This window comes from Sturnira hondurensis, unplaced genomic scaffold (genome assembly GCF_014824575.4).
Source record: "Sturnira hondurensis isolate 20B ecotype Veracruz unplaced genomic scaffold, ASM1482457v3 Scaffold0025050, whole genome shotgun sequence".
Classification (NCBI taxonomy): Eukaryota; Metazoa; Chordata; class Mammalia; order Chiroptera; family Phyllostomidae; genus Sturnira; species Sturnira hondurensis.
Genome location: NW_028097681.1, coordinates 338,796 through 363,370, shown reverse-complemented (window position 1 = coordinate 363,370; position 24,575 = coordinate 338,796). Strand labels below are relative to the sequence as shown.

General features: G+C 41.3%; 1 protein-coding gene, 1 non-coding gene and 1 pseudogene across 2 annotated transcripts; 1 reads left to right on the top strand and 2 right to left on the bottom strand.

The window, feature by feature from the left end:
* The first annotated feature begins 3,961 nt into the window (after nucleotides 1-3,961).
* Nucleotides 3,962-4,123, top strand: LOC118982164 (U1 spliceosomal RNA). The gene has a single exon (XR_005065493.1). It is a non-coding gene; the product is annotated as a U1 spliceosomal RNA (small nuclear RNA).
* A 2,420-nt stretch (nucleotides 4,124-6,543) lies between these two features.
* Nucleotides 6,544-7,470, bottom strand: LOC118982161 (olfactory receptor 7A10-like). Its single transcript, XM_037039105.1, has 2 exons — nucleotides 7,116-7,470; nucleotides 6,544-6,833 (listed from the first exon to the last, which is right to left on the bottom strand). The coding sequence occupies exons 1-2, from the start codon at nucleotides 7,468-7,470 to the stop codon at nucleotides 6,544-6,546; spliced, it is 645 nt and encodes a 214-aa protein (XP_036895000.1).
* An 8,032-nt stretch (nucleotides 7,471-15,502) lies between these two features.
* On the bottom strand, nucleotides 15,503-16,422 carry LOC118982160 (olfactory receptor 7A10-like; annotated as a pseudogene).
* Nucleotides 16,423-24,575: the final 8,153 nt, after the last annotated feature.

Sequence of the window (24,575 nt, the reverse complement as noted above, 5' to 3'; positions counted from 1 at the left end):
TGGTGGGAATGCAGATTAATGCAGCCACTGCGGAAAACAGTATAAAGTTTCCTCAAAAAATTAAAAATGAAACTCACTTTTTACCCAGTGATCCCACTTCTGGGAATATATCCTAAGAATTCTAAAACACTAATTTGAAAGAATATATGAACCTCTGTGTTCATTGTAGCATTATTTGCAATAGCCAAGATATGCAAGCAGCCCAAGCATCCATTAGTAGAGTGGATAAAAGGGCTGTGGTACATTTACACAATGGAATACTATGTGGCAGTAAAAAGGAAGGAGCTCTTATCCTTTGCAGCATGGATGGATCTGGAGATCATCATGCTAAGTGAAATAAGCCAGTCAGAGAAAGACAAATACCATATGATCTCACTTATATAGAGAATTTAGTGAACAAACTAAACTGAGAAACAGCATAGAGGTGTGGTTATACATGGAGTAGACTTACAGCTGTCAGAAGGGAGGGATGGAAAGGACTGGATGAAAGTAGGTGAAGGATTCACCAAAGAACATATATGCATAACATCTAGACACAGACAACAGTGTGGTGATGGCCAGAGGGCAAGGAGGGTGAGGGGTAAGTGGAGGTGGGCAAAGGCAAGGGGGAATGGGGACATTTGTAATAGTGTCAACAATGAAAAATATGGAATAATTGGTTGTGTTTTAGAGTAACACAGTTTATTTATTTATTTTTTAAACAGTGGATTTATTTATTTACCCTTAGGTGAAGGTGCCATATTTTACTGATTTTGAATATTTATTTATTTTATTAATTTAATCCTTTTAAAGTACAACTTTACACTCTGATGCAATTTCAGATCGAAGAGATCACTGTGTACTTGTTGAATTCATGGTTAATGATACATGAATTTATAATCCAGAATGATTTGTTTTTGTTTTGTTTTTTTAATATAATTTTTATTAAATTCTTGTTCAAGTACAGGTTTCTGTCTTATATTCCCTCCCCTTTCCACCCCCCACCCTTAGTTATTGTCCATGTTTCCTTTATACTTGTTCATAAGAGTCCATTCCCTTTTCCCCTTTGATTCTCTCCCCTCTCCCTTTGTTTCTGATCCTTTTTCAATCTCAATACATGTGAAGATAACTACTCAGAATTTAGCAATTCTTATTCTCTTCTTTAAACTGTGTTACTCTACAGGGTCCAGAGGGTAGAGTAACACAGTTTAAAGAAGAGAATAAGAATTGCTAAATTCTGAGTAGTTATCTTCGCATGTATTGAGATTGAATAAGGATCAGAAACAAAGTGACTCATTTGTATTTGTGAGTTTTAATTTTTTAAAGAATTGCAGTGTGAACAGTGAACTGAATATACTACTTATATTAAAATATTTTAATGAAAAATTTTAAACATACACAAAGACAGGGAACAGAGAAGATCCAACTTCCATGTGTTTATCATCTTAACTCAAAAATGATCAACTCCTAAGTGAGTTGTATTTTCATCCCATGGAATGAGCTGGCCATACATGCCTGAGAGTGCACGATTTTATCTGTAAACATGTTGGTGTCTGTTAAAGACAGGGATCTTTAGAATAGAAATACAATATTATCAAACACTATGATTATAATAAGTTTTTTGCATAATCAAATATCTCATCAGTTTTTTGATTTGTCCAACTATCTTGCTTGTTTGTTTCCTGGCTTCACATCTGATTTGATTCAGGATCTTTATCAAATCCACAATTTGCAGTGGTTGATCTATAAGTGAAATCAGTTTTAATATTGGCAGCACATTCATGTTTAGATAGGTGTGGGGAGGGACGATGATGATGATGATGATGGTGATGATTGTGTGTGTGAATTATGTTTGCAAGGAAGGGGTTTTTACAAAGTTGAATTGCAGATGAGGCAGGTCCCTTTCTGACTTCTCTAATGTGGCATCCTTTCTGGGTTTTTTTTGGACTTTGTGTTTTGATCTATTTTTGACAAACCAGAGCACACTAATTCTGGTTCTGGTCTTCATCCAACATGCAAAGTTCTCCCAGATGGTACTCTAGAAAATTCTGCACATGCTGTGGCAATTCCATTCTTTTATGCTGGATAACTTTCTTTCTATGATTTAAGCCAGAGCATGTTATCATGCAAACATGTATTTCATTGTGCTCTGCCTTCACCATCACAATACAAGATCTGAACAAGGAGGGTATCACCTGTTCTGTTCACCTTTCTATTTTCACAAATGTATGGGAATGTATGTGCACTTACATAGAACACATTTAAAGAAATGTGAGGTTACAGAATGACAGGAATGGCAGGGAGAATGAAACTAGAGTAACCAAAATGATTCTCAAGCAACTGTATCAAAAAATTGAGTGAAACATCAAAACTAACAGAAACAAGACATGAAGTAGTAATAATTTAATGATATGAACATGGACTTGCAATTAAGTTGGCAAAGGCATAGACATAGAAGGTGATGTTGAATGTTCCTAGACATTATGGCAAACAGCAGATGCTCAGCAATTAGTTGTTGAATGAATGAGGCATTAAGTCTCAGTATACAAGTACATTTAACACATGGAAAATTTGCATGTCAATATATCTGGAAAGATTGGATTGTTGAGTATGAGCTGGCAAAATAAGTATTGAACTGGAAGCAAGTGAAGTTTATCACTTATATCACAGAAAATCAGAGGAATTGCCTATTCACTGGAAGGCTAACCAAGACTTTTTGGTGAACAGATAAAAAACTACATATTAATTTTTATGGGTAGGCCAAACCATTGTAATCAAGTGAAGAGACCCAGAAGTAAGAAGACAGACATATTTAACTAAAGAAAATGTAAAACACTTTTATTGCTGAAGTGTCTCCCAAAAGTCAGCTGAGAAACAATAATTGTGAAAAATAATTTGAAAGGCTAATAATGGTGGAATAATGGGCATATATGAACATATAATACTAATGCTCAAAATTGCCATCAAATATATGAACTATGGATCAAAGTCAGTATAGTGTGGAAAACAACAAAAACATCTCTTTCACACCCATCAGCCTGGAGGAAACATAAAGAGCTGGGGCTGGACTTTTAAACAGGTAGCAAAGGGGTGCTCTGTTTTTTCCTGGCAGAACTGTGAAGTGTTACAACATTGGGAGAACAGTCTGAAGGCAGCTACACACACACACACCACAAGGACCTGTGTCTCTAATGCAGTGCTCCTCAGTTTCTGCAGGACTGACATCCTGGACCAGGTCTTTGTCTGAGGAGTGGTCTCTCCTGGCCATTGCAGGATGTTCAGGGCATCCCTGGACTTTACTGACATCTCCCATGGACCAGGCAAAAATGTCTATAAAATTTCTCAGTGTCCCCTGGGGGAACAGTATTGTCTCTAGTGGAGAACCAGAGTTTGAATGTAACAATCTCAAAATATTTTCATATATTGTTATAACAGCGATGTATTGATAAAGTATACCTTAGATTTCAAGTGTTACTAGTACAGCTAAACTGTGGAATATTACACGGACATGATGATAATGAATGAGCATTGCACCAGTTGATTGGAGGGAAGATCATAGGTATTGCTGGGTAGGAAGGAAGAGTAGACACGCCAAAAACCCCTGCAGAACACATAAAGAGCATTTCTGATGGGCAGGATGCTGTTCATGCATCTGTACAAAAGCACATGAGTATGTATGTGAGCATAACATAGGAAGAGAAGTTTTAAAAAAAACTAACCATTTACGGTATACAGATCATCAGTAGGAGTAAAATTAGGGTAAAAGTAGGTTTCAAAATAATTTTATGAACACAATTGAGTGAGAATCTAAAAGTAACTTATTGAAAGACACAAAATAATATTTTAAGGATATTAACATGGGTCACTGATCCAGTAGATTTCCAAGGACTTGGAAATGAAAAAATATAATAGAGGGGTTTTTAAAAATGCAGAGGAAGCAGTCTCTCAGTTATAACTTCTTATGTTAAGAGAGATGGATTTTATACTTACTTGGCAGGAGAGATACCATGTCATGAAGGTGGTTTTCCCAGGGTGAGGCTCACCCATTGCACTCCGGGTGTGCTGACCCTTGGGTTTTCCCCAAGTGTGGGAAACTCGACTGCATGATTGTGGTAGTGGGGAACTGTGTTTGTGCTGTCCCCTAAGAAATAAAGTAGATGGATTTAAATGGGACACTTATGGAAGGAAAGGTGAGCTTTAGTCAAATGTGGATATAATGGCTGAAGATGATGCAAGGGTTAGAAATAGATCTAATCACAGAAGGCCAAAAGGAACAATAAGGGATAATAGACACAAAACTAGTTAGAAATATGTGTAAAAGATGATTTATTAGCGCCAAGTATAAGAAGAACATTCTGGCATTTGTTCTCCTATTTGAAGACAGCATTCCTGGTTACTCTGTCATTTTAGCTTGTTTCAGACAACTTGTATGTATTTATTTACTTCATTTTCAATGCTCTGAAGCATTTAAATTTATTTTTTACTTCAATTTATTTTTTAAATGCTGAAAATAGTATTAATTTTTAATTTGTCTTTTAAGTGTTCTTAAAAAAATTTACTTATTTTGTTTTAGACAGAGGGGATGAGAGGGAGAAAGAAAGGGAGAGAAACAGCAATGTGTGGTTTCTTCTCTTGTGTCCCCTACTGGGGACCTAGCCTGCAACCCAGGCATGTGCCCTGAATGGGAATTGAACCCATGACCCTTTTGTTTGCAGGCCAGTGCTCAGTCCACTGAGCCACACCATCCAGAGTTCTTTTTTTTTTAAAGATTTTATTTATTTATCTTCAGAGGGGAAGGGAAGGAGAGAGGGAGAGAAATATCAATGTATGGTGCCCCTCGTGTGTCCCCTGATGGGAACTAGCCTGCAACCCAGGCATGTGCCCTGACTGGGAATCGAACCACGATACTCTGGTTTGCAGGCCCATGCTCAATCCACTGAGCTACATCAGCCAGGGCCATCAGGGTTCTTTTAAGTGTTCTGACATATGATTGGTGCACTTTCTTTTTTAAATTTTATTTTTCAATTACAGTTGACATTCAATATTATATTAGTTTCAGGTGTACAGCATAGTGGTTAGACAATCATATAATTTACTAAAGGATCCTCCCAATATTTTTAGTGTCCACCTGGCACCACACTTAGTAACTAAGTTATTACAATATTACTGACTATATTCCCTATGCTGTGCTTTACAGCCCTGTGACTCTTTTGTAACTACCAGTTTGTAATGCTTAGTCCCTTCTCTTTTTTCAGCCAGCCCTCCAACCTGCTCCCTCTGGCAACTGTCAGTCTGTTCTCTGTTTCTAAGACAGAACTATATCTAAGGTCTCTTGTTGGGGGTTCATTTCCCTGTAACCAGGAGAGATTTAAAGGACATGCATATTTGCATAGGAAAACTGGTGGTTCTGGTTCATATGAATGACAGGAGCCCAAGCCCTCTCTTCAATCACACTTTGATCAGAGAGGATGGATGGAGTCCTGAGCCTCATGGAGATAATGATGGATAACACTGACAGTGATCACTCACCATCCCTTCTGTGGTTATGGGAAATTTAGAAGGGGGAGTATATTGCCTTTATAGCAATGAAAGGGGTCATATTATAGTGAGCATTAGAAGATTTTAAGTAGAAACACAAAGATAATTCAATAAAAATACAACAATACTAATGAGTTCTTTACCCATATCTATTATAAACCACCTTACACATGGACAACAATCTTTCTCTCCCACCTTTTTTTAGTTTACTTTTTTATTATTGTTTAAGTATGGCTGTCTCCATTTCCTCCCACCACTCCCCCCACCCCAGCAATCACCACCTCCCACCCTTGATTACCCGTGGATGCCAATGTTTCATGCTCCTAGATGCACATCATGAGGAAAAATATTTTGCACAGCAATTACACAACTTGGCTTCACTGTATTGAAGGTAATCTATGGTCCAAAGGTCATGTTAGGCCAATTTTATTAAAATTTGCCTTGCACTGAAGACCTGTTGGAGACATGTATTTGATAACTGCTTTGCAAAGGGCTTAGGAGGGATTGTGAACACTGAGCCAAAGGGGAACAGGATCCTAATGAGGAGAATAAAATTCAGGGACAGGCTATTAAACACACTGTATGTTAGAGTCTGCCTTGTCAAGAAGAACAGTTAAGACATAAAGATGTATATAAAGGAATGTCAGACATAAAAATAAAAAACCGTGGTTTCACATTTCCTCACTTATAAAATTGTATAAATTTCCTTGGTAATTAAGTGTACTTTCCCCCATAGGAATAGTACGATTCAGGATGAATCTTTTAGAAAAAAAAATTATTTCATATAATTTATGTCATTTGGGAAAATTATTTTAAAAAACCATGTTGTCTCATTAGGTATATGGGATTTTCCAAATACTTCTGGCCCATGATGGAAATAAATTAGGAAAGGTAGAAAAACAACAAAGGGAAAAGCTGTGGGACATAAGAGAGAAGAAAGCTTAATAAAGTGAGTTTCTGAAATTGAATAGAGAAGTTAGGGTCAAAGACATGGAAATTCCAGGAAATAAATAGAAAGAGAAGGTTCTATTTCCTTAGTCTGAAAATAAGCACAATAGCCGACTCTGAGCCTTTGACCTCGACAATCATGGGCACTACTTTAGTCTTAGGATGGTTTGCCTGTTGGTCATTTCCTTCACAAAAAAATGCTGTCAGAGCTTGTTTGATGTCTTTGTTCCTGAGACTGTAGATGAAGGGGTTCAGCATGGGTATGACCACAGTGTACATCACTGAGGCTGTTGCACTTGACTGTGAGCTGTGGGTACTGGCAGAGGTGAGATACACACCTAGGACTGTACCATAAAATAAGGAGACAACTGAGAGGTGAGATGCACAGGTGGAAAACGCTTTATACTTCCCCTGAGCTGATGGGATTGCACATATGGAGGATATGACCTTAGAGTAAGAGTAAAGGATCCCAGCAAAGGGGCAACCACCCAGCAGGACAGCTGAAAAATACATCACCATGTTATTAAGAAAGGTGTCAGAATAGGTGAGTTGGATCATCTGATCGAGTTCACAGAAAAAGTGGGGGATTTCCAAGACTGTGAAGGAGAGCCTGAATGCCATTAAACTCTGTAACAAGGAATTCAGGGCACTCATGATCCAGGACACCAGAACCAGCAGTCCACAGATCCAGGGGTTCATGATGATGGTGTAGTGCAGGGGGTGACAGATGGCCACTAAATGGTCATAGGCAATCACAGTCAGGAGAAGTATGTCCAACACTGCAAAGAGTACAATAAAATAAATCTGTGTGATGCAGCCTTCATAGGTGATGTGTTTGCTCTGTGTCTGGATGTTCACCAGCATTTTTGGGATGGTGGTGGAGGCGAAACAGATGTCTACCAAGGACAGGTTGGAGAGGAAGAAGTACATGAGCATGTGGAGGTGGGAGTCTGAGCTGATAGCCAGGATGATGAGCCGGTTTCCCAACACAGTGATCAGGTACATGGAGAGGAAGAGACCGAATAGGACTGGCTGCAGTTCTGGTTCCTCTGATAGTCCCAGGAGAAGAAATTCTGAAAGTTGTGTACCATTGCCTGGTTCTATACAGTGGAAGTGATACTAGGAAAGAGGAAAATAATATGACTAATTCCCAAAAGTTTAAATGCTGCCATTTATATTATTAGTCAAAAATTAATTTTAATATATTGTGTATGAATATGGTCCCCTTTCAGGAAATCCATGTTGCCACATGTCAAATAAAACTTTTGTATCAATCAATTTTTCCCCTAAGTCATCATGTATTTCTACAGTTTTAATGAGAAGTTTCTCATGTGTTTCAGGAATGTGAATTGAATGCAGAACATATTTCCCACATTGTCCAGGCTATGCTTATAGCATGCCAAAAAACAAAATTTCCTATAAGGCTATGATGGAGAAAATGATAGAAGCAAATAATAAAAATCTATAACACTTCAGATGGTGACAGGTGGTATAGAAGAAAGGGAAGGCAGGTATAAAGAAATGAAGGGGGTGTTTAATTTTTCATGGGCTTTTAGGCAAGACCTGCAAATAAGATGGCATTAGTGCAGAGAACTTAAGTAAGAAAGGGAAGGGGATTATTCAAGTTTATGTGGGAAAATGTGTGCTCAGCAAGAGAATTGGCCTGTGCAAAGGCCCTGAGGAAGGTGTTTGTTTTAATTTTCCGCTTGAGAAAGGCAGCCGGTGTTGGCAGTGAATGAGCATAAGGAAGAGGAGGAGAGAAGGTGTCAGACGCATTGGAGTGATGTGGCCTCGCTGCTGCTGCTGCTGCTCAAACCTCAGACACAGGGACTTTCTTGTCCACACTCCTCTTGCCCTTGATTAATCTTGTTGCAAATGTGTCCCATGAGGGAGACAGATCCCCTCCTCAGTGCTTCCTCTAAATTGAGTTCTGGCCCCTGTTTGTAAGAGTTTCCTTGGAGTTTGTGATTCCTAGTCCCCCTGTTTGGTGGACTGTCACATGCACAAGTCACTCTCATCCCCCACCCACACGCTATGACCATTGTTGTGTTATTTGCATGTCTTTCTCAGCCTCAGCCATACTGATTCAGCTGCGAGTGGCTACAAGCAACATGGTCAGATCACTCCCCTGCACATCATAGAAATGGTTCCCAGCAATTCCTGTCCTATACCTCCCTCAGATAAAATACCTGGGCTGCATATTGGGATGGCCATGTTCTGCTCTGTAGTTAAACAAACATTAAAAAAATCTGCACATACCTTGACTAATGTAAATAATGTGCAATGAGCAAGGAATTGCTCATTGCACAATAGATGAATGGATAATGAGTGATATATACATGGATATATATAATGAATGACATACATACAGGGTGGAGCAAAATAGGTATGCAGCTGTTCATATGGAAAATAATACAACAATTAATAAATAATAAGACAAGAATAATGTCTGTGTTTCACATACTCACAACATAGAAGCAGAGACAATAAAAAAGGATGACATTTTGCCATTTGCAGCACCATGGATGGGCCTAGAGGGCATCATGCTAAGTGAAGTCAGAGATAGACAAATACCATATAATTCCCCTTACATGTAGAATCTAAAATGAAACAAAACAGAACAAAACAAATGAACAACCAAAGCAAAACAAAAACCAAACTGAAAGATACCCAGAACAAACAGAGGGTTGCCAGAGAAGAGATGGTGAGGGAGTGGGTGAAAAGGGAGAAGAGGAATAAGAGGTACAACTTTCAATTACAAAATAAATGTCATGGACATGTAGTTAGTGTGACAGCATGGGGAATGCAGTCAGTGGTATCTTAATAATTGCTTGGTGACGGGTGGTTATGAGACTCGTGGTGGTGATCACATTGTAAGGTGTATAAATGTCAAATCACTATGTTGTACACCTGAAATTAAGGGAGCATAACTGTACTTCAAATATGAATAAAAATAAAATAATAGTTGTAATTCTATAAAAATCTGAGAGAATGAGAGCAAGGAATAAAAGAGAGAAAGAGAGAGGAATGAAATGAAATGGTTGAGGAAACAATGATCTAATGAGCTCAGGTTTGAGGAAGAAAAGTCTTCCTTGGTTTTGGCTGTACTTGAACCCTGAACACATTCCCCTGACACCCAGCACAAATAGTAAAAGAACACAAACAAACTTGTCTAGAAGACAGAAGAGGTGACACCGCGATGGTTATCTTTCCATACTGCACACCCAGAGCACAGGGATGAACCAACACTTCACAAAAGAAAACATGTAAAGTGTAACAAAATTGGAGGTTTTTAAAACCAAGCAGAGGAATCCCTGTTTTCTCTGTACCTATTTCATAATTATTTGAGCAGCTCATTTTTATATGGTCTGATAGGAGATGAGGTTATGTCCTTTTTCCCTATTCTCATGTGGCATCTTTTGTATGACTTCTTGGGCTGTGGGTTTTGACCTCTTTTGTGACAAACCCAGCTGGCACACCCTGGTCCTGGTTCTGGTCTCCATCCAACATGCAGAATCTCCCCAGACCACGCTTTGTAAACCCTGCCCACACTGTCACAACTCTATCTATTTAGACGGAAGAGCCTTCTTTGTATGATTCTGCCTAAGGACATTATTTCAACACACATTCAAGTCATTGTTCTCTGTGCTCGCAGTTGTACTGATTGATCCAAAGAGCAGGGACTTCATCTACTTTGTTCCTGTTTGGGTTTTTCACAAAGATACATGAATAGATGTGAACTCACACAGGAACAAAACTAAGAATATGAAGAATGAAGATAAAATGAGACCAGGTTAAAGTGTAAGCAAAATGTAGTGGAAAAATCAAATACAAACTGAAACAAGATATAAAATAGCAATAATTTAATAATATGAACACAACTTCAGTTAAATTGTCAGAGGCTTAGACCAAAAGAATTCATTCATTTTTAAAAAAAGATTTCATTCATTTATTCTCAGAGAGAGAAGAGAGGGAGAAATAGAGAGAGAGGAACATCAATTGGTTGCCTATTGTTTGCCCCCAAATGGGGGTCTGGTCCTCAACTCAGGCATGTGCCCTGACAGGGAACCAAACTGGTGACATTTTGGTTCACAGGCCAGTGCTCAATCCACTGAGCCACACCAGCCGGGGCAAGACATAAAAGAATTTAATATACACTGTTCCTTGAGTGTTCTGGCAGATGCAGTTATTATCCACTTAATGATTCCAGAACTAGATGTCAATATATATGGACATTTGCCATATGACAAGGTAGTAATTCATTTTAATATGTGTTATTCCACTTTAGATTTATTAAATAACTTTTCATGTGAATACTCAGTATGAGAGGAGATACTGCANGCCAGATTTGGGAATTAACAAGAAACATTCTGCCTAGCAACGTAGGAGCTGAGGGGCTGCACAGGGAGATATTTGTAGTCTCTCTATAACTGCTCATCAGGCACATTTCCTTCATGGTATTCCACCTCTAAGTACGTGATTTCTCCCTGGGCCTCTGGAATTCACAAAGGAAACTTTTCCTGATGATTTTCTGATCCCAAGTGCCCAGAAGAGACGTTAAATAAAGTCAGTTGTTATTTCTCCTTTTCCTTGATCTTTCTGTTTTCCAGAGGCCTGACTTTGTCCACCTTATCCTAACTCTAAGTTAGCATTTTCTCCAATGTTTGAGACTAAGAAGTCTCTCAGGACCAGGTCCCACTGACCCTTCTCCAGAGCATTGCTATCCCCTCTTCAATGAATGGGGAGCTGTGTTCCTTTGACATACAGTCCTGGGCACCACACTCTTCCTTCCTGACACATTTGTGAAAATAATAGGGATTTTGAGTTCTTTCATAACTTAAGAGCTGTCATTTAGTGCCTCACTATAAAATATGTTAACTATGAGAGATAGACTCAGATATTCTCATGCCACATAACCTGAGCTTAGCATCTTTTTTAAAAAATATTTTATTCCTTTTTAGAGAGGGGAAGGGAAGGAGAGAGGGAAAGAAACGTCAGTGCGTAGTTGCCTCTTGTGTGCCCCCTACTGGGGATGTGGCCTTCAACCCATGCATGTGCCCTAAGTTGGGAATGGAACCAACAACCCTTTGGGTTGTGGGCTGGCACTCAGTCACCTGAGCCACACCAGCCAGGGCTGAGCTAAGCATCTTATAAGCACCACCTGATAAAAATTTTTGAAAAGTCCATTGTATGAGGTAGTATTGTTATGAACTCTACTCCCCTTTGTAGCATGGGACTTGAAGGGGTTTAGTGATCTACCTCAGTGATTAAGGGGTGGACAGAGTAAGAGATGACCTTCTTTTTTTTAATCTCTTTTTTCGCTGTAGATTTTAAAAACTTAAAAAAATTATGTATTTTATGGTATTTTTACAACCATTTATTTCCCTTATACTCCTATCCACCTCCATACCCCACCATACCACCCACACTTCTTTTTTAAAAATTTTATTTGTGTGATTCTCTCTCCCCCTCTCAAACTTTATTTGAGAGGGGGAGAGAGAGATTGAACATGGATTTTTTAAACATGGATTTGTTATTCCACTTATTTATGCACCTATTGGATTTTCTTGCATGTGCCCTGCCTGGAAATTGAACCTGCAACCTTGGAGCATTGGGACCACACTGTAACCAATGCAGTGCAGGCCAGGGCCACAGAGGGACCTTGATTGGAATTTGTCAGGTTGCTTCCAGTTTTCAAACCCTGGGCCAGTGATTCTCAACCTGAGGTGATTTTGCCCCTTGGGGAATGTTTGGCAATATCTGGAGGGAGGCTGCTAAACACCTGTAATTCCCATCACCAATAATTATTCTGCCTCCACTGTCAACATGAGAAGGTGAGAAAGACTAGCCTAGATCAGCACTTCTCCAACTTCAGTGTGCATAGAAATCACCCAGGATTCTAGTTCTTTTGTAGATCCTGGTGAGCCAGAGATTCTGAAAATCAAACAATCTTGCAGGTGGTGTTGATGCTGCAGGTCCTGGCCTGAAGACTGAAAGGTTTTCTTAGGCTCCGCCAAGGAATAAGTGCCAATTAGCCACAGAGTTAGGCCATATAGAGCTTTATTAGGGTTTGCCTGCCCAAGTGAGACTTCCCTGGGGAAGCTGCACCCAAGCAGGGAATGTGGTGGGGTTTTATTTTGGTTGGCTCTCTTTGTGGGAGCTGAGGATGGGTCACCTTTGAACAAAATGGAAATATATCATTGCTGGTTCTTCTCGGGCTCAGGTTGTTATGTGGAGAAAGCCCGCCCTTTCCGCTCTCTGGTTTGATGTCAGCCATCTCTTCTGGGTTATAGTTCAGCCGCCATTTTGTCCTACCCTGCCCATCCTAACAAAGATCACTCCTTGACCAGCAAGGTCGGGGCTCAGTGTCAGAATCTAGTGTAGGCTGTTTTAGGCCTTCTGAACCAACATTTCATTTGCATGTAATGTGAACGAATAGTGTATTCACTTACTTCACAAGCTGTTATAAATTCTGAGTTTGGCTCTTTTGTATAAAGGCTCTGGAACAACATTGAATAACAAGCTTCTAAAAAAGACATTGTCCTTTTTGAAAATAAAGACCTTAAAATGACACCAAATAATGTATTTTTAAAAACCCTTTAGAGTAGATAAGTAGGATCCTTCAAAAGAGGTCTGCAACCTAATTCCCAGAACCTGGCACCAACAGCTGTGTTGCTGTCACAATCTCCAATTAATCCAAAGGCATGTGGCACCTTCTCATGGCCCACAAGCAAGAGACCTTTCAGCCCTTTTCTTCTAGGAAAAGTCTCTCCTCCTTCCTAAACCATGTGGCAAAAGGGAGCACCGCAAAGCCACGCGGTCCTCACTCTTCCAAAGCTGCATGATTCTCCCTCTACTGCCACAGCTGTGGAAAAGGCAGAGCTTCAGTCCATTCTCTCTCTCTCTCTCCATGACTTATTGTGTGGTCCCTGAGAGCTGTGTGAGTAATGACCCTCATTTTTTCCTAGTTTCCTGATGGTTGTAGCAATTATTATCAGGACCACAAGGGCAAGTCCAGCCACTACTGTAGTCTGAATAATGAGCAGTAGGACCCAGCCAGTGCCCCAGGTTTTCCTAGCCTGTAGCACCACTATCAATAGGGTGAGACTTAAACAAAACAATGCTCAAGCCTGCATCCTCAGAAAGAGAAGTTAAGGTAATGATGTACAAAGAAATAGAGACACAAAAGTGCAAACAGTGGTTTTAGATTTCCTGGAATGAAGTTTTGTAAATGATGTATGTAGCCAAGTGCAGTTTTGTCCACCTGAGTAATACCACTTGTGACTATTTGGTCTATAAAATAAGAACAAGTTACATGCAGTGATGTATGTCATTGGAGAAGACGTTATTATTAAATCCCTGTTGCCTGTGAAATAAACTGGGATTTTAGGTGTTTCTGATTAAGGTTGGAAAACTGTAAAGGTAGAAACAAAACACAGGGACAAACTATATGACAGAGCAGAAGGCTCAATTTAGGTGGTCACTTAAACCATGTGGAGTTGAAACAAACAAATGGGAATTCCAGCAAATAGATAAAAGAAACATCATTTAAAACCACAACCTCTCCCCTTATCTCTTGCTGCTTCTAGGATTCTCTCCACTTTAATCTTGGCTAATGTAATTATAATGTGCGGTGGTGTGTTCCTTCTTGGGTCCAACTTCTTTGGGACTCTCTGAGCTTCCTGGATTTCCTGAAAGTCTATTGCCTTTGCCAGATTGGGAAAGTTCTCCTTTATTATTTGTTCAAATAAGTTTTCCACTCGTGGCTGTTCCTCTTCCCCTTCTGGTACTCCTATAATTCGGATGTTGGAACGTTTAAAGATGTCCTGGAGGTTCCTAAGTCTCTCCTCATTTTTTTTTTGAATTCTTGTTTCTTCACATTTTTCTATTTGGTCATTTTTTCTTCCTTCTGGTCCACTCCCTTGATTTGAGTCCCAGTTTCGTTTCCATCACAATTGGTTTCCTGTGCATTTTTCTTCATTTCATTTAGTTTAGCCTTCATCTGTTCCTCTAATTTGTGACTAAAATTAATCACTCCTGTGAGCATCCTGATCACAGTGTTTTGAACTGTGCATTTGATAGGTTGGCTAACTCTTGTTTGCTCAGCAGTATTGGCTCTGGAGCTTTGAGCTGTTCCTCTTGAGCCATAATGTCTTGGTCTGTTTTCACCTGTTAGGTATGAGGGGCGGAGCCTTAGGTGTTTACCAGGGCAGGGCAATCCAGGTCGCTGGGTTGTGATGCTGTATGTGGGGGCGGGGTTAGAGAGGGGCAATGGCCCTAGCTCCATGCTCTCTCTCTGACTCCGGTCCCCTCTGCTGCTTCCCACAAACAAATTGGGTCCTTCTGGTGCCGGTTTCCTACAAAGGAGTTCCCATCAGACTGTCAGCGGGTTTCTCAAAAGAGACCTTACAAGCAAGATGGAGCTGGAAAGAAGTATTCCAAGTCATGAAATCCAAAGACCTACAACCAAGATTACTCTACCTAGCAAAGCTTTCACTTAGAATGGAAGGACAGATAAAGTGCTTCTCAGATAAGATCAAATTCAAGGAGTTCATCATCACCAAGCCCTTATTATGTGAAATATTAAAGGGACTTACCTAAGAAAAAGAAGATAAAAATATGAACAGTGAAAGGACAGCAAACTCACAGTTATTAACAACCACACCTAAAACAAAGCAAACTAAGAGAACAGCTATATCAGAAGTGGAACGATAGAAATGGAGATCATGTGGCAACAGGGAAGTAGGAGGAGGAGAAGGGGGAAAAGGTACAGAGAATAAGTAGCATAGATGGTAGGTAGAAAATAGATGAGGGGGAGGGCAAGAATAGTATGGGAAATATAGAATCTAAAGAACTTGTGACACATGGACATAAACTAAAGGGGAGGAATAATGGGGTAATGGGTGTGCAGGATGGAAGGGGATCAAGGGGGTAAGTGGGACAACTGTAATGGCATAATCAATAAAATATATTTTTAAAAAACCACAACCTGAGTGAAGAGTCACAACATCTGGCTCTGAGGCTTTGAGCACTGCAATCATGGGATTTTCTTCAGCCCTAGGAAAATTGGTCCTTTTATAGCTGCCATCCCAACTGATCTTCTCAGAGCGCCCTTTATGTCTCTGTTTCTGAGACTGTAGATGAAGGGGTTCAGCATGGGTGTGACCACAGTGTACATCACTGAGGCTGTTGCACTTGACCGTGAGCTGTGGGTACCAGCAGAGCCTAGATACACACCTAGGCTTGTACCATAAAATAAGGAGAGAACTGAGAGGTGAGATGCACAGGTGGAAAATGCTTTATACTTCCCCTGAGCTGATGGGATTGCACATATGGAGGACACTATCTTAGAGTAAGAGTAAAGGATCCCAACAAAGGGACCACCACCCAGCACCCCAACTCCAAAATACATCATGATGTTTTCAACAAGGGTGTCAGAACAGGCGAGTTGGACCATCTGATTGAATTCACAGAAAAAATGAGGGATTTCCAAGTCTGCACAGAAGGATAGTTGTAATACCATTAAGCTTTGCAACGAGGAATACAGAGAACTTGTGATCCAGGATACCAGGACCAGCAGTCCACAGAGCCGGGGGTTTATGATGACTACGTACTGCAGGGGGTGACAGATGGCCACAAATCAGTCATAGGCCATCACTGTCAAGAGAAAGACATCCAATCCTGCAAAGAGTATGAAAAAATACATCTGGGTGATGCAGCCTGCATAGCTGATGGCTTTGCTCTGTGTCTGGATGTTCACTAACATCTTTGGGACGGTAGTGGAGGTGAAACAGATGTCAGCCAAGGACAGGTTGGAGAGGAAGAAGTACATGGGTGTGTGGAGGTGGGAGTCTGAGCTGACGGCCAGGATGATGAGCAGGTTTCCCAACACAGTGATCAGGTACATGCAGAGGAACAGGCCAAATAGGATGGGCTGCAGTTCTGGTGCCTCTGATAGTCCCAGGAGAAGAAATTCTGAAATTTGTGTACCATTGCCTGGTTCCATACAGTGGAGGTGGTTTCTAGAAAAAGGGAAAATAATATGAGTAATTCATGAAAAGTTGAAATGGTACAATTTATATTCTCACTCAAAAATTAATTTTAATACATTGTCTATAAGTATGACCCTCTTTCGGGAAATCCCCCATGATACCTGTGATATGAAAGTTTTACATTGATCAATTTTTCCCCTAAGACATCACATGTTCTACAGGTTTTTTAAAAAGATTTTTTTTAAAAGATTTTATTTATTTATCTTAGAAGGGAAGAGAAGGAGAGGGAGAGAGAAATAGCAATGTATGGTTGCCTCTCGTGCGCCCCCTGCCACGACCCGGGAACTGGCCTGCAACCCAGGCATGTGCCCTGACTGGGAATTGAACCGCAATCGTGTGGTTTGTAGGCCCGCGCTCAATCCACTGAACTACACCAACCAGGGCTAAAAAAGATTTTATTTATTTATTTTTAGAGAGAGGGGAAGGGAGGAAGAAAGAGTGGGAGTGAAACATCCATGCGTGGTTGCCTCTCATATACCCCCACTGTGGACCTGACCTGCAACCCAGGCATGTGCCCTGATTGGGATTCAAACTGGCAACCCTTTGGCTCACAGCCCACACTCAGTCCACTGAGCTACACCAGCCAGGGTGTATTCTACAGTGTTAATGTGAAGTTTTTCATGTGTGAGGTGGTACCCACTAAACCCATAGGTTTATTTATAAAATATTGCGCATTCATTTTTACATATTTAAAATTCAGTCACCTTCAAAGTGCTCTTTATTAGGTGCAATACACCTATCGAGATGTTTTTCCATTGATTCTCTTCTTTCAGATTGTCTAAATGTCCCCCCCCTTTTTTTTTTCATCCGGGGAAAGAAAAAAAAGTCATACTAAGTGAGACTGGGTGAATAGGGAGTGAGGGTAAGGGGGTCATGCTGGTTTGCATCAAAAACTGCTGGACACTCAGTGCAGTGTGGTCAGGTGCACTTGTCAAACGAATTGGAAGAGTCTTCAAAAATGTTTCACAGAAGCCAAATACAGACTCTCACAACACCAGCAGATGCACTGATATAGATGGGTTCCTAGAACACTTACTTATTCAGGGAAGTCTGCACTACAAGATGCCCACCCTAAAACCATCATTTTGCATTTTTTGGGTCCTCTCTCATATGTTAGTAATGCAAATTGAGTGCTGAGTATGTTTTCTGCATTGTCCAGGCTGTGAGTATTGTGTGCTGAAGAACAAAATTTGCTACAAGGCAATGATGGAAAAGGAACACAGAAGCAAATAATAAAAATATATAACATTTTGGATGGTGACAGGTGGTATGCTGAAAGGAAAGCAGGTATAAAGAAATAAATTGGGTATTTAATTTCTTGTGGGTACTTATGCCAGATGCCAAACAAAATGGCATTAGCACAAGAGCTCCAGTAAGAGAGAAAGGAGATTCAAGGTTACGTGGGAACGTGTGTACCCAGCAGAGGGATTGGTCCGTGCCTGTGTTTTAATGTTCAGCATAAGAAAGGGAGCCAGTGTTGGCAGTGAATAAACATGAGGAAGAGGAGGAGAGAAGGTGTCAGACACATTGGAGTGATGTGGCCTCGCTGCTACTGCTGCTGAAACATCAGACACAGGGCCTTTCTTTTCCACAGTCCTCTTACCCTTGATTAATCTTGTTGCAAATGTATCCCATGAAGGAGACAGATCCTCTCCTCAGTGCTTCTTGATTTACTTCTCACCCCTGTTTGTAAGAGTTACTTTGCCATACATGCTCCTTCGTCCCCCTGTAAGGAGGACTGTCACATGCACAAGTCACCCACATGCACACACACACTATGACCATTGTTGTATTATTTGCATGTCTTCCTTAGCCCTGGCCATACTGACTCAGCTAGGAGTGGCTACAATCTAAGTTGGCCAGATCATTGCCTGGTACACTGTAGAAATTGTTCCCAGCAATTCCTGTCCTTATTCCTCCCATGTACAAAAAACCTCAGGCTCTATATTGGGATGGCCATGTTCTGTTGTGTATTTAAACAACCATTAAAGAAATCTGACTCCTTTCCCGCTCTACCCCCTTATCAGAGCCTTCCCTCAGCTCTTGACCCAATTGTCATTTTTACACCTATGTCCTGTTTATTCGGTCACCCTTGATTTTCTATGGCCCAACACTAGATGACGCAGGACTTTGGGGCATTTTTCTTTGCTATTCTTGGGCTTTGGGATTTGATCTCTTTTTTGACACATTCAATGGGCACACTCCAGTTCTGGTTTTATTCCTTGTGCAACATGCAAAGATCCTAGGTCAGCAGACCATTCACTATAAAGTCCTCCTCAGGTCAGGTAATCTGTCCCCTTTCTTCACATGTTGTACTTCCAAGGGCCTTGTGTCATACACACACTTACTCCTCATTTAATACAAGATCAAATGAGAAGAAACCTCATCTGCTTTGCCCATTTCTGTGTTTTCACAAGGGTGTGCATTTATATAGAAACCAATTCTTAGGAAATGAAATTTTAAATGAGATATAAAAAGAATATAGAGAAAATATACCCAGATTAAAGATAGTGAATTCAGAGGATGGTAGCAGAGTAGGTGAAAGCTATCCTCACCTCCTCCCAGGAACAACTGGAATTACAACTAAAAGAGGGCAATCTGACTGAATAACCAATTGAAGGCTAACTTAGCAGGAGTCTTATACTAAGGATTCATAGGGGAAGCCACATTCAGACAGGCTATAGGGCAAAGACATGAAAAGGGCTGTCCCCGCTCCCACAGGCCATGGCTGAGATTCCAGAGGGATATCTCAGCTGCAAAGGTTCCCCCTGAGAAGGATGGGGTCCCAACCCCAAGTTGGGCCACTGAGCCCAGAGCACCAGAGCTGGGAAGAGATGCCCACATAAAGCCTGGCTATGAAAATCTGTGGGGATTCTGTCTTCCAGGAGAGATGGGAGTCTGCTAGAGACCCAGGTGCCCTCTTCAAGTGCCAACATGTGAAATCTCACTCACTCACCTGGGGCTCTGGCAAAGAAGGGGAGGAGAGGACTAAAGTAACCTGAAGAGACAGGTTTGGGGCTCTGTGGAGAGAGCTGAGGGGATTGCACTTGGAGCCCATGTCCTGAGTCACTCTCCTGCACTGTAGATGCCATCTTTGTCAGGTGAAGCAGGTGCTTCCATGGGCTCAGCCTGGGTGAAGGCAATAGCCCCACCCTCTCAACTCCCTGTGGTCCCATCCTGTGGAGCTTGCGCCCTGTTGAGGAGTCAGCTGTCTGACTCAGGGTGTAGAGGTATGGACAGACTTGGTGGTGTCAGTGACTGAGTTGTGTGGCTTTGGGATGGGCCCAGCCTCCTCACTTTCCTGTGAACCTCACTATTCCCACTTTCTGTGCTCCCCATGGCTCCAAACTGTCAAGGTCAAAGACAGGGGCCATTTTTCCTTCACATGCCTGACTGGTGCAGAACCCTCCCTTCACACAGCCACTCTTGACCTGTTTAGGCCTGAGAAACACTGCTGGCCTCACTTTGATGACTCCCTGAGACCCCACCCCACCACAAAGGTATATGAGGAAGCCCAGTGGATGGCAGCTAGACTTGGTACACCCTGAACATTTGGTGAGTGGCTATAGACCCAGCACTGGCACTGAGTTTTAACCTGTATTAATCTGGTGAACACCACTTGTCTCTGTCTCCTGAGTTACTGAAAACTGACCTTGTGCAACTTGAACACCACCAGAGGCTCTTTCAGTGGCTGAACCTAACAGGCAGTTGGCAGGCAGAGGCAGATCTTGCGATGCCTTAGGATTTTAAGCATCACTGCCCTGAACCTGGTAGTGGTAAAAACCAGCCTTGGTGCACACTCAGGCCCAGCAGAAGCACCCACAAATTAGGGATTGCTTTGTACCTCCAAACACATTGCCTGGGGCGTGTCATGGGCAGCAGGTGACATTGATTCACATCAGAGTCCCTCCAAGAGGCCCCAAACCAACATATCAAGTGGCCAGCTTCAAACAACAGCAGTGTAAGATACCACTTTAAAACCGGTGAGAATGGCTATCATAAACAAAGTGCAATATTCAGTGAGCTTCACAGGCAGCATATCCAAAGGGAGACCTCAGCAGTTGCCAGATCCCGCTGAGGTGAATTCTCCTTGATGTGGTCAGCACCTGGACAGCAGCTCATGCCCTGTGGTCAGGGTTGATCCTCACAGTCAGCCAGCTTCTTCGTCGAACTCATGGATGAATGGGCCAATATCAACTAATTGATTACTACAGGAGGGCACACATAACTCATACAAAGGACATTGCTGGTGCCCCCAGCTTTGGTGATCAAGGAGACTGCACCACGGGGTTCCCCATGACACCTGCTACATAAGATCACCCTGCGAAGACTGGGAGTCATAGGAGGTCTACCTAATATGCAGAAACTAACACAGAGAGAGGGAGTCCAAATGGGGAGAAAAAGAAATAGGCACAAATGAAAAAACAGGGGAAATCTCCAGAAAAAGAGCTAAATGAAATGGAAGCAAGGGATTTATTTATCTGATGTAGAGTTCAGTAATTTTAAATTTTGGTTTTAGAGAGATGGGAAGGGAGAGAAACATCGATGTGAGGGAGAAATATCCATCAGTTACCTCTTGCACGCATCCTGACTGGACCTGGACTGCACCCGAGGCAAGTGCCCTGACTGGAATCACACTGGCTTTGCAGAACAATGCCCAACCAACTGCGCCATGCTAGTCACGGCCAACTGGGCTTTTATTCCATCAGTTAATTGTCAACAATGATCCTAGTGTAACTGAGTTCAATAAACACTTCATTTTTAACATATGAAATAAAGTGCTTGTCAATTAATTAGTCAACCAAGCAAACAAACACAGTGATCCCTCAGCTCTGGGATAAGTAGGTTAGGCTCTCAGGTGACCTCAGGTGGAAGTATTCAGCTCCCAGTCTCTCTGACCCTTTCCTTCAGTACCTACTGGGCTCAGAGACTCACCTGGATGAGGCTCTGAGAAGAAGGTCTCTGGGTGAAAGTCTGAATTGCTCTGTGGATGGCTGATGATGGAGTCTGGAGCTCTGTCTCCAGACAAGACAGCAGGAAGGAGTAAAGCAGTGGTCTCTGAGCCAAGCTGAGGTCTCCAAATGCAAAAATCATTACTCCCCATTCAACTAGCTCAAGGTTGAACAAATTCAGGAACTGTGGCAGAAGAGGCACATACAGCTTTGTATATTTGCTGTATCCGCTCTCTGTGTCTAATTATTAGACACATTCCCCATGGTTGCTCCAAGTATTGAATGCATTTTCCCCTTGAGATCTTGTCTAGACAGAATGGAAACTTCCCTGCTGATTCATAGTTCCCAAGAGAGCAGTTTAGAAGTCAGGTGCATCCAACTTTTATTATTCCTCCATGAACTCTCCTGGCTTCCAGAGTTGAACATTGAAACTTTTCACAGCCCTGAGTTAAAGTCTCCAAATCTCAGACTGAGAACTTGTCTTGTTTTGTTTCCTTGGGTCTTGGAAGCATTGATTTGGAGGGGACAGCCTCTGATGTCTCTGGAAAATTCGATTCTCTTTTCTACTATGAAGAGAGCAGCATTCCCTTGCTATAAAACCATGGGTACCATAATCCTTGGCTTCATAATGCTTTTGATAAATCAATTAGGAATTTTATGCTTTTAACACAAGTTCGGAGCTGTCATTTTCCTTCACCTCTAAAACATTTAATAATTATATGAGATACCACTTTAAAACCGGTGAGAATGGCTATCATAAACAAAGAAATAAACAACAAATGTTGAAGAGGGTGTGGGGAAAAGGGGACTCTAGTTCACTGTTGGTGGGATTGCAGACTGGTACAACCATTATGGAAAACAGTATGGAATTTTCTCTGAAAACTAAAATTGGACCTCTCTATTGACCCAGCAATTCCACTGCTGGAATTGTATCCTAAGAATCCTAAAACAGCAATCCCAAAGAACATATGCACCCCAATGTTCATAGCAGCACAATTTACAATAGCCAAGAGTTGGAAACAACCTAGGTGCCCTTCAGTAAATGAATGGATCAAAAAACTATGGTACATATACACAATGGAATTCTATGCAGCAGAAAGAAAGAAGGAGCTCCTACCTTTTGCAACAGCATGGATGAAACTGGAAAGCATTATGCTGAGTGAAATAAGTCAGGTGTTGAGGACAAATACCATATGATCTCACCTCTAACAGGAAGCTAAACAACAAAACAAACAAGCAAGCAAAATATAACCAAAGACACTGAAATAGAGAACAGGGGGACAGTGACCAGAGGGGAGAGGGGAGGGAATTTCAGGGGAAATATGGGAGGGATTTAGAGGAGCAAATATAAAGGATACATGGATAACAACTAAGAAGGGTGGAAATGGGAGGGAGGGGGGAGTACGGGGGGGTGGTGGGATGGGATGGGAGTAATAGACAGAAAACTGTACTTGAAAGATAATTAAATAAATAAAAATTTAATAATTATAAGAGGTATATTTAGATGTTGTAATGTGCCATAGACTGAGCTTAAATTCTTATGTGAATCATCTTACCTATTTTTGTAAAAGCCCATGCTATGATAACCATGTAATTAGAAACCTCATTCTACATTTGCAGAAATGTGACTGTTTAAATTTTTTTTTTTACTTATTTATGTTTTAGNGGATGGGATGGGAGTAATAGACAGAAAACTGTACTTGAAAAATAATTAAATAAATAAAAATTTAATAATTATAAGAGGTATATTTAGATGTTGTAATGTGCCATAGACTGAGCTTAAATTCTTATGCGAATCATCTTACCTATTTTTGTAAAAGCCCATGCTATGATAACCATGTAATTAGAAACCTCATTCTACATTTGCAGAAATGTGACTGTTTAAATTTTTTTTTTTACTTATTTATGTTTTAGAGAGAGGAGAAGGGAGGGAGAAAGAGAAGAGAATCATCCATGTATGGTGGCCACTGGTCCATCCCCTACTGGGGACCTGGCCCCCAACTCAGGCATGTGCCCTGACTGGGAATGGAACCAGTGACCCTTTAGTTTGCGAACCATGCCCAGCCCACCGAACCACACCAGCCAGAGTAGAAATGTGACTCTTAAGGCTTATGTGATTGACCTCAAATTATGAACTGAGTAACAGATGTGCTTTGATGAGAATGCAAGAAAATATTTCTAGTTCTCATGCTCTGGGCCAGTAGCTCTCAATCATAAATGATTTGGCATCCGGAGAAAACTTGCAAATATGTGGAGAAATTTTTGATTGTCATATCTGGGGTAGTGCTGCTGACACCTAGGGGATTAAGGCCAGGAATGTGGTTCAACATCCTACCATGCACACGATGACCCCCACACAAGGAATGACTCAGCAAATACATCAGCAGTGGGGAGGTTGAGAAACACTGTTTTCAACCAGAACTTCTGCAACATTAATGTGCATGTGAGTCACTTGGGGCCCTTTTTCAAATGCAGATTCTGATCAGGCAGGTCTAAGGTGGGCCAGAGATTCTGCATTTATAAGTAGCTCCTAGTTATTGATGTAGTCCATCTTGGTCTGTGAACAATTCTTTGGGTTTTAAAGGCTGCTGTCAGTGTCAGAGTCAGGTGCAGGTATTTTGAGGCCTTCTCCTCCAAGAATCCTCCCACCCACCTCAGGTCTGACCTTAGTGGGTCAAATGTTCAGCTTCCATGTACACAAGTTTCCAGGTGTTTTTGAATATTTCTCTCTTGACAGAGAATGAACTTCTTTTCTGAAGCCTTTGTTCACTTATAAACTAGAACAATTCCATCTAAGGCACAGATGGCAAACACAAGGCCCAAGGGCTGAATCTGGCCCTCCACCTTGTTTTATCCAGCCCGGCACTTTCTTACCACCTGGTGGCAGTGCCGAGTTCTCACTTAACACTTAAGGAATAGTGGCATTTATACAGTTCTAAAATTACATTCAGCCCTTTGAAGGCAACCATGAGGCTGATGCGGCCCCTGGTGAAAATGAGTTTGACACCCCTGATGTAAGGGTTTGGTGTGAGTAGTAATTTTCTAGAGCTCATGGGAACTTACCTGGCACAGAGCAGATGCTCAGTCTACAGCAGCTATTGTGACT

Bases quoted from the DNA above. Each gene is read 5' to 3' on its own strand.
- LOC118982161 (XM_037039105.1), bottom strand. From the start codon at position 7,470: ATGTACCTGATCACTGTGTTGGGAAACCGGCTCATCATCCTGGCTATC. The intron at 6,834-7,115 runs GTGCCCTGAATT...CTCACCTCTCAG, and splicing joins TCTGGTGTCCTGGATCATGA to TTGTCTCCTTATTTTATGGT.